The sequence below is a fragment of the Emydura macquarii genome, unplaced genomic scaffold (genome assembly GCF_026122565.2).
Source record: "Emydura macquarii macquarii isolate MOO-44397 ecotype Brisbane River unplaced genomic scaffold, CSIRO-AGI_Emac_v2 contig_3220, whole genome shotgun sequence".
Classification (NCBI taxonomy): Eukaryota; Metazoa; Chordata; order Testudines; family Chelidae; genus Emydura; species Emydura macquarii.
In genome coordinates, this window is record NW_027133357.1 from 3,762,137 (window position 1) to 3,771,628 (window position 9,492).

General features: G+C 51.1%; 1 protein-coding gene across 1 annotated transcript; it reads left to right on the forward strand.

The window, feature by feature from the left end:
• Positions 1 to 1,506: 1,506 nt before the first annotated feature.
• On the forward strand, positions 1,507 to 8,531 carry LOC137142320 (glutathione S-transferase Mu 1-like). The gene is made up of 8 exons (XM_067531619.1): positions 1,507 to 1,662; positions 3,718 to 3,793; positions 6,141 to 6,205; positions 6,467 to 6,548; positions 6,655 to 6,755; positions 7,162 to 7,257; positions 7,348 to 7,458; positions 8,230 to 8,531. The coding sequence occupies exons 1-8, from the start codon at positions 1,627 to 1,629 to the stop codon at positions 8,323 to 8,325; spliced, it is 663 nt and encodes a 220-aa protein (XP_067387720.1). The 5' UTR covers positions 1,507 to 1,626; the 3' UTR covers positions 8,326 to 8,531.
• The last annotated feature ends 961 nt before the right edge of the window (positions 8,532 to 9,492 follow it).

Consider the following 9,492-nt stretch of genomic DNA (forward strand, 5'->3'; position numbering starts at 1 on the left):
TACATATGTACATAGAACCAGTACATTACATAGTGAGTGCCGGTGTTCATGGCAACATCTGCGACTGTTTCTCCCTTGCTGAGCACCATGTGAGCTACAGGGTCCATGTGTTTCTGTGACAGGGTCTGTGAAGTGCAACCTGAAACTGGGGTACCGCTGTGCCCCCTTACCTTTCCAGCCTGGGCTGTCTCACAATGCTTTGCTAGTGACAAGCAGCGAACCCCTACAGGCACTGTTACCACCTCACACAACAGCATGCGGAGCCCCACACCCAACTAGATTGCATGAATGTTTCTTACAGAGCCACTCCTGAATCACACAGCGAAAGGCACCAGCCAATTCCACCCAGCTCCCAGCCTTGCACCCCAGGATGACACCATTCTGCCCTGGTCAGAACCCTGACCAGTGTAAGTTTATTACCTACTCTGTCCCTCCCTCAATGTGGAGAGGACATACACAAGCCTTCGCAACTGAGCTGAGATTTCCCAAGCACTTTGCCAAAACACACTTAGGTAAAATATAAAAACAAATTCCCCCCTCAATTTCAGCAGTGCTTATTTTCTTTATTTTTCTTCTTGTGTGTTGCAGCACACGGTAAACATCTCCCCTGGCTGTGAAGCATGGGCCTGACTCTGATCAAACCCTGGTGTAAATCAGGCATAACCCTATTGGACCCAATCCCCTTCTCACTCACCCTGGTGTAAATCAGGAGTAACCCTATTGGGTCCTGATTCCCCCTGTCACACCTGGGTGTAAATCAGGAGTAACTCTATTTAAGTGAGGGGAGCTGCACTGGTGACAAATTGGGGTAACTAAGGGCCCATTATTTTCTGGAAGGCTGAGCACCAGCTTTGCCTTGGTCTCTTTGCACTCACTTTCCTTTCCCCTCCCCTGCTTAGACCAACAACATCTCCTCTGCGAGCCGCGGGGCGCCTTGCTACAGCCAATCTCTTTCCTGTCTGCACGGGCTCCACCCCCAAATCCGCCCGGAGTTAATTCATTTAAAGAGGCACTGCCGGATTTAAAACAAAGAACCGAAATCAGATTTCGGAACAACCCCTTGCTGCCCCCTTACCCGTGCACCTAGCCCCATGGGAGCAGCACTTCTTTAAATGCAAAGAAGCGTCTTACCCAGGCACCTGTCCCCCCACAGTCCCCCCAGCGCCAATGCCAACTGAAACTGCAGGGCTGGGGAACTTAGTTTCTCATCGCTTTTCAGGGATGCCTTTGCTGCGGCGTCCGGGGTGCAAACCTGCCCTCGGGCCACAGGTTCGCGCTTGCGGTCCGGCGGCTATAGCGCGTGGGGGGCGCGAGGCGAAAGGGGGAGATTTGGGGGGGTTGAGAGCCACGCAACCAGACACCTCCTTTCCTCGGTATCTTCCATGAGCCGCCAAATAATCTTGGCTGGAAACGTCGCCATGGGGCAGAGAAGCAGGAACCCCGCCTTTTGGGTGACGCTGCTGCCCCATTTAAAAACGCAACCCCTCCCCTCCCAGCGTGGCTGGGCTCCGTGAGCACGGCCCATTGCTGCGATCAGGCTATAAAACAACCCCCGCCAGGCTCCGACTTGCCTTTCCACCGGTGCAGCTTGTAGGGGCGAGCGGTTACCGTGCAAAGGACGCGAGCATGCCGGTGGTTCTGGGGTACTGGGATATCCGTGGGGTGAGTGACGGATTGCAGGCAAGGGGCCGGCGGGTTGCTGCGATCTGGGTGGGGGAAGCAGGTTTCTCTTCCTCCAGCGCCATTGTGAGTCCACCTGGCTCTGGTCCTCCAGCCGAACGGGCTCGGGTCTGCCCAGGCTGGGGTCGTGTGGGACCGACGCTGCACCTGCCCCGTTTAGGAAGCAACATAGCCCCGCCCCGGGCCCTTACAGCGAATGCAGCCTGCTTGTAGAAGAGCGCCAAGGAACACCCACGAGTAGTGCCCCCAGGGTGTGGAAGGAGCCGCGGGTGGCTTATGAGCTATGGGGCAAGCATTGGGGGAAGTGAGGGGTCTTTTCCTAGCTTGCTACTCTGAAGACAAGAGCAGGGGGGTGCATCTTGCACAGGCACTTACATTTGACCCCTTTTAGGAGGGCTTCCCCCCCCAGGAGTGCTGTGCTCCTGATAATTATTGGGGGGGGGGAGGCCGGGGGACTTGTTGCCCCCCCCTTGTGCATGCCTCTGCAAGAGCAAGGAGGAAGGGCAACTAAAGAGGGCCTGACCGAGCACCTGACCTGACTCAAGATTGGAAGGGGGGGAAGTGCATCATGACCAGATCATGCTCCTTTGTTTTTCTCTTCCCAGTGTAGTGGAACAACTGGCTCAGAACAGGGATGGTCCCAAACTGTCCCAAGCCCCTGGAAGACAGGCACTGCCTTAGACCTCACCCAGAGCAGGGCTATCTCCTGTTCCCATGCACATGATGCTGTGGGCTGTAGCCTTGATGCATTGCACAGTATTCCTGATTTGCACAATTATTACACTTGTTGTGAGTGCTGTGTGCCGCTGGGGATGGTAGATTCTGAGTCCTGGCACTGGGCAGCGTAACTGCTCTGTCTGGACTTGTTTGAGCCTGCCTTGGTGGGGGTTCAGGGAGCTACGGCCCCTCAGTGGTATTAGTGGAACTGCCATGGTGTTTTGGGGTAGCTGATGTGAATCTGGAGTGCCTGCCTCTTTGGGCAGGGTGTTGCTCTGGCGGTGTGGAGCTACTCTCCCTGACTACATGTTCTCAGGCAGGCTGCTAAAAGGGTCCATCTGGGAATATTGGCCTCATACAGGATTTTTCCATTTTTTGGGTGCCCAGTTAGAGACAGCTATGGTCTGATCTTCAGGTGGTGCCAATTGGTCTCCAATTGTGGGTGCCCATTCTTTAGAAACTCTATCTTAATCTGTGCCTCAGTTTCCCTAGCTAAAGGGGGGAAGGGGACATGCCTTTTGTATGGACCAGGATGTTTCTAAGGCATGTGGGAGTACAAGTGCTGTAGTGACAGTCACCAGGAAGGGGACAGATGGGTGAAAAGTTACTGTTCCCTTCCATTGCTGCATCCATGGAGTGACCCGGATCCTGAAAGACAAACCAAGGGCTGACATGGATGCTGCCTTCTGTGATGGGTCCTGGCATGAGCTCCTTAACTCCTGAAGGCTGCCAGCTGGATCTGAGCCTGTGTGGCTTCCTCTCAGTGAGGGAGCTCCCTGAGCCGGGCTCTCTGCAGTTTGCATTTGGGGAAATCACTTGCAAGTTGTTATAACACACTTTTGTCAATGGAATATCTCTTGGGGCTGGATTTCTAGGGGGTTCTCTGGGGAGGCAGATTATGGAGCTTGTTCAGTGAACTCCCTTGGGACTGAAGGATTACTTTAGACTAGTGATACTCAGACTGTGGTGCTTTAATGTGTCTCCTGCAACTTTTTTGCAGCATGATGTTAAAACATTGATTTAACTATTATCCACTCAGGATGTTTATACCAAGTTATTAATTGTAGTTGATAAAATACTTGGTCAGTGATTTTTGCTGTGCATTTTTATACATAATTTGTACACTAAACATTTCCCATCCTACTGTTTAAATAGGACTATACATTACTATAGTAAATGAAACCATGAATTCACACGACTGTGGCTTTTTTGGGTGACGTTGATGGCTAATTTGGCACCTGAACCACTGAGGCTCTGAGTATCACTGATTTTAGACTGATACGTGGAGGTTCTCACATTGCTATGGTCTTCTCCCTGCAGCTTGCTCACGCCATCCGACTGCTGCTGGAGTACACGGGCACAGCATATGAGGAGAAGATGTACAGCTGTGGGGAAGGTGAGTGCTGCTGGGCCGCAGGCAGGGAGCTGAGCTACTGTTCCCTGGCTTGCTGAGGGGCCAGGAACTGCTTGTGTAGGAGTTCTCTGTTGCCAGTGCTATAGAGGCACCAGTGAGCCTGCTGATGGCTTTGGGGGCCTCTTGCTGGCAGACTTGGACCTAGTCACAACTCTGTGCGGCCTGAGTCTCCAGAGAGCAAAGAGGCTTCCTGGACCCACAAGAAATTCTTAGCATGAATCTCCTTCAGTGGAGTGCCATGTGCTGCAGAAGGTCATGTGCTCCAGCAGGCTGGTGTCCAATCTGGGTAATGTTTACACTAAGTAGGGAGGGGTTGCTGGATTAGTATCTGACAAACCATGTGGTCCGGGCTGGATTGACCAATATACCAGTGAGGCCTGAGCCAGCCTAGGGCTGCTAATCCTCCGATTTCTAGCCTGTTAGATCTGGTCATTAGGAAACTTAGAGCTAGTTCATTAATTTCAGGACTGAATCCTGCTTTACCATTCTGCTAAAGCACCTGCTCCTAGCTCTCAGCAAAGCCCATTGCATTTGATTTTCTAGAATACAATTTAGTGTGCTTTAAAGACCGTTAGAAAGCTACCTGTTGCAAGGAATGCTTTCCCCTAACAAACTCACCAGAAAGCTGCATGCTCTTTCACTTGGGGGTTCGAATCCTCCAGCCCTGGCATGTGCTCTGTAATGTAGGAATCCTTCTCTTGGTGCCGGAGTGCTTTCAGCATAAAGGGTATTGCTCCAAATGGCCTCCCCAATTCTGTCTTCTTTGCTCTTGTGAGGCAGTTGCACATCTCAACACTTGTTAAAGGTGGTTTAAGCCTTACGTTATTGCTACCATGAGAAGGCACCATTTTATCTTGTACCTAGGGGTTAGGTGTAGATGTTCTGACATCCTCATTGCATGCAGCTGGAAAAGCATATGTCCGCTGTATCCTGTGCGATGTTTTGCTTCTGTTGCATGCGCCGATCATCTCAGGTTGGGATCAGGGGAAGCAAGGCTGGGTTGGCTCACTCCTTGGGGGTGGGGCAGAACTTAGTGCTTCTGACCTCCAGGGTGAACAGTGAAGCTGTGGTCGTTACCCTAATTACTTCTGGCACTGAGTGGGCCACTTGAGGTATGTCATCCCTGCAAAAAGCGTGAGCTTGAGTTGGTTAACTAGTTCTCTTCACTTCCTAGTTAAGGCAGTTGTTCTAACACAAGTTAGCAGGTAGACTTCAACATCAGACTCCCCTCTAGTCTTTAACGCAACCTGTTGACCAGTGTTAAAACTACAAATGCCTTGTCTGTCTTCACTAGGATTTTAAAGTGTGGTGTGAAGACGCCTTTAGTGTTAGCCCCGTGCCTTGGCCAAATTCCAACTTGTCACCACATTCTACCAACTTGAAACTGCAGAGGAAGATCAGCTAGCTGGAGAATGCTCCACACTGTGCCCTAAAGTGTTGCATAGGGTTGTGGTGAGCTGATGGAGCCTGCCCCCCTCTCACCCTAGGGGTAATAAGTGTGTGTGGATGACTGCTTTTACCAGCCAAATAAAGCCACAGTTGGCTGTAAGGTATTGTACTCCACACTGCCTTCTAGAAACCAAGAAGGCTTATTTCCTCCCTTATCTCCTGTAGGCTTTTTTAACCTGCCTTCCCAGCAGCTGTGGGTCTACACTGATTACAACTCTCTGGTGTTCAGGCCCGAGTTCCTGGACATGCTGCAAGTTGAGCTGGTTGATGGTTAACTTTGAGTTTATTATTTACAAGCCTGTCAGTAATTTAAGAGGGTGGACTCTAGTTAATTGGTAGCCAACTCAGATTACAACAGGTCCTGAAACTGTACACCTGTTCTAAAGAAAGCTACACCTGTGTTAACTTAAGGTGCAATTTTTTAACTTGCTTTAGCTAAACTGGTGCAAAAGGCTGTGTGGACCTTCTTCTTATCATTTACGCTAAGATGGAATACACTTGTCTTAAACCAGAGTAAGGGGGAGCCACACTGCTTTTTGCACCAGTTTAACTAAACCAGGTTAGAAATTGCACCTTAATTTAAACCAGTGTGGCCTTTTTGTGCAGACATGGCCACTTGGCGGCTGAGGGGCTCTCCCTGAGATGGGTGGGGGAGAACTGGTCCGGAAGGATTCAGGCTCTGGTGCCTCTTTGACTTAGGACCTGAATTTCAGAAGTGCTCAGCCCCTGCAACGTTCTCTGCCTTCAGTGAGCTGATGTTGCTCCGCACCATGGGAATTTGCACCACGCTTGTGCGGCATGTTGCCCCAAAATGCCAGGGAGAGGAATTAGGTGGATGTGTTGGCAGTGCCATGGGATTGACCCTCTGTTCTCCTTCCAGCTCCGGACTATGATAAAAGCCAGTGGATTAATGAGAAGGAGAAGCTGGGACTAGATTTCCCAAATGTAAGTAGAGTTGCTCAGGGGTGGGTGGGCAGGTGGTTCCTTCCTTGCTCTGTGGTGGGTTTTGCTGCTTGCAGTGCATGCTGGGTAGGGGCTAATGCCATGGCCTCGGTGGGGGTCTTGTGCAGATGTAGCAGGGAGGCGATGAAGGGCCAGGGGCCATGCCCAGAGGGGGCTGGCTGAGGAGAAGAGCAAATGGAGAGTGGGGAAGCTGCAGAAGTGGGAAGAACTTGCTTACTAATCACCCTCTGACTGCCCTTCCAGCTGCCCTACCTCATCGATGGTAAGAACAAGCTCACGCAGAGCAATGCCATCCTCCGGTACATCGCGCGCAAGCATAAGATGTGTGAGTATTGGGTCGGGGGGGAGGGGTCTGAACTTCGCTAATGATCCGTGGCTGGAATTTGGCTGGGTAGCTGCCTGTGAGTGCTAACACTTGTTCTGTCTCCCAGGTGGCGAGACAGAGGAGGAGATGCTGCGAGTGGACATGCTGGAGAACCAGGCCATGGACTTCCGTATGAGCCTCGTAATGGTCTGCTACAATCCCGACTTTGTGAGTTCATCCATGCTGTCCTGGGGGCCTGCAACAAGACCCTGTTGATGCCGGGACAGATCCCACTCCAGTACAATACTATTGGCACACACAGGATTTTCAAACTAGATTGGATCCATTTAGCTGGTATCCTGCTTCTGGCCCAGTACCTAATCCTTCAGGGGCAAGTGAATAATGGTCACCCATCACTTGCATAATGCTGTAGCTGTGGGATTCCTTCCTGGCCCTCCCTGTTGACCTGCTCTGAAGCATGATACTGATCACCCTTAGATCCCTATTATGACAATAGCAAACTCCAGGTGCTCTTTTCACTAGAAGAATTTATTGTACGTTGGGAGGGTATAGAGGTTGCCTTGGTCTAATCCACATCTGTCTCTTAAAGCTCTTTCCCTCTTCTTCTCTGCAGGAAAAACTGAAGCCTGGCTACTTGGAACAGCTGCCTGGGAAGCTGAAGCTATTCTCCCAGTTCCTGGGAAAGAAGCAGTGGTTTGCTGGGCAGAAGGTACATGATGGGAGGGGGATGTGAACAGACTGTACTGTCCTGTGTCACTTTTCTCCTCTTCTCATCTTTTAATTTTTTTTTCCCCCTCAGATCACCTATGTTGACTTTCTCATGTATGACGTCCTGGACCAGAACCGTATGTTTGAGCCCAAGTGCCTGGATCAGTTTCAGAACCTGAAGGATTTTCTCGTCCGCTTTGAGGTGTGGTTTGTTCTGACTCCTATAGCACGTTCCTCTCTGCATATTCAGGGACAGCCCAGCTTGCTGCATGGCATGGGACTATGAAAAGCAAAGCCCATAGTTGCCATTAGCTAGAACATTGGCAAGGAGCCAGGAACATTGCCAGGAGCAATGGGCACAGTCTCCAGTCTGCCAAGGGATAAGGCAATACTAGGGAGCTGGTTCTGGATTCCTAACTCGAGCTGGGCCAGAGCAGAGGACAGCGTTAGGGCTGCTGTAACCTGTGGCAGAAGGTGATTGTCCCTAAAGGGTGATCCTACAAGTGAGGGTGCACTCTAGCCACACCTTCCACCCTACCGTCCAGTGCATGGTCTAAAGTGATCCTACAAGTGAGGGTGCACTCTAGTACTACTGTCCTCAGTACAGGAGCTGGCTTCACAACCAGAGGATGGCTAATCTTTGGTGCTGAGGGAAAGCCCTAGCTAGGTGGGGTATGGCCAGTGGCTATTCCTTGAGAAGCACAAAGGTAGTAGGGCAGAAAACGTCCCACATGCCATCAGATCTAACTGGTTCCTCAGACTTGCTAGACAAAACACCGATCAGACTCCTGACCAGGGGTGTTGGGGGACCTCCTTTTGTGTGGCCCAGCAGAGGCTTCATCTGCATGTTTCAGGGTGTTGAGGTGGTCTGGAAAGACAGACTGCATTTCTCCCCTCTGCCCTTTGCTCACAGCTCTTCCTCTGCTCTCACCTCCACCCCTTCCCTCTGTCTCTTCTCCTCTCCCCCTTCAAGGCCCTGGAGAAGATCGCTGCCTACATGAACTCCAGCCGCTTCATGAAGACTCCCATCAACAACAGGATGGCCAAATGGAGCAATAAGAAGGAGTAGGTCTGTGTGGAAGGGAGTGGAGAGGAATAATCCAGAGCCCCCACTTGTAATTTTGTGGATGGGTGCCCTCCAGTCTGATGTGAGAGTGGGGGCAGCTGGATATGTTAAATGGCAGTTCACTAAATCTGCCATCCGTGGAACAGTCCCTAAACTTGTGCGGTAACCCTGCTTTGAAGTGTCCAGACAATAAATGTTTAGCAATTGCACGATGGCTCTCTCTCTGTTGTCATTGCCTCCATGGGAGGAAACCAGCCTCTCCAGTGTGCATCTTCCCAGTGTCTGTTCAGTTAAAGCCGGTAATAGCCTGAACCCAACCTTACATCACGGTACCCTGTAGGAGACTAGCTGTGGCATCAAGACCAAACATGCCTTGGCTTTCCCACCTCTGTGGCTGTTGGACTGGCACAGATACTGCTCCTGTATTTTCCTTCCACCCCCCTGCCTGTGTTGAATCATGCTGTTGATGTACCGCCCTTGGTAGCTGGAGTGAACTTTAGGCTGATTGTTCTCTGAACCAAACTAACTGCACCAACCTAAGAGATCGAGGCATCCAGCCCAAGCCTCATGCAATGCCTTTCAGTGTTGCTTAAAGGATGGCTGTTACTGTCGATCCCCTCCACTGAAAGAGTCTTGGGCCTATTTCCTGTTCTATGCTCATTGGTCTCCCAGAGACAGGGCTTTTAAGCACCAGCTACTTTCCAACTATACCCAACCCTGATGACCCTTGCCTTAGAGGTCGGGGGGAGATGATGCTCCAAGCTGGGTTGCCATGGCCCTGGCAACTCAAGAACCAGCCTCAACTGAACTTGTAGGGCATTTTCCCTGGCCACCATCAATTCCTACGCAGGTATCTAATGCTATTTAAACGAGGTAGTGTTAGTGGGCTGGGGTGGGGGTTGTGGGAAGGCCAGCCCTTGGTAAAAAACTTAATGCTACTGCAGTAAGCAGGCTGGCAGGACCCCACTGATCTTGCTCTACTTCAGTGTTCTGAAAGAAGGGAAGCTATATGTGGGCTGGCTGCAGATAGACTATCTAGGAACCATCACATCTGTTTACAAGGCTCCACAGTAATTCTCTAGAATCATGCAGCTGGCTTAACAAGCACCCAGTTAGTGCAGGTGCCATGGCCTTGTTTTGCACCAAGCCTCTAAGTGGCTGCATGGATGC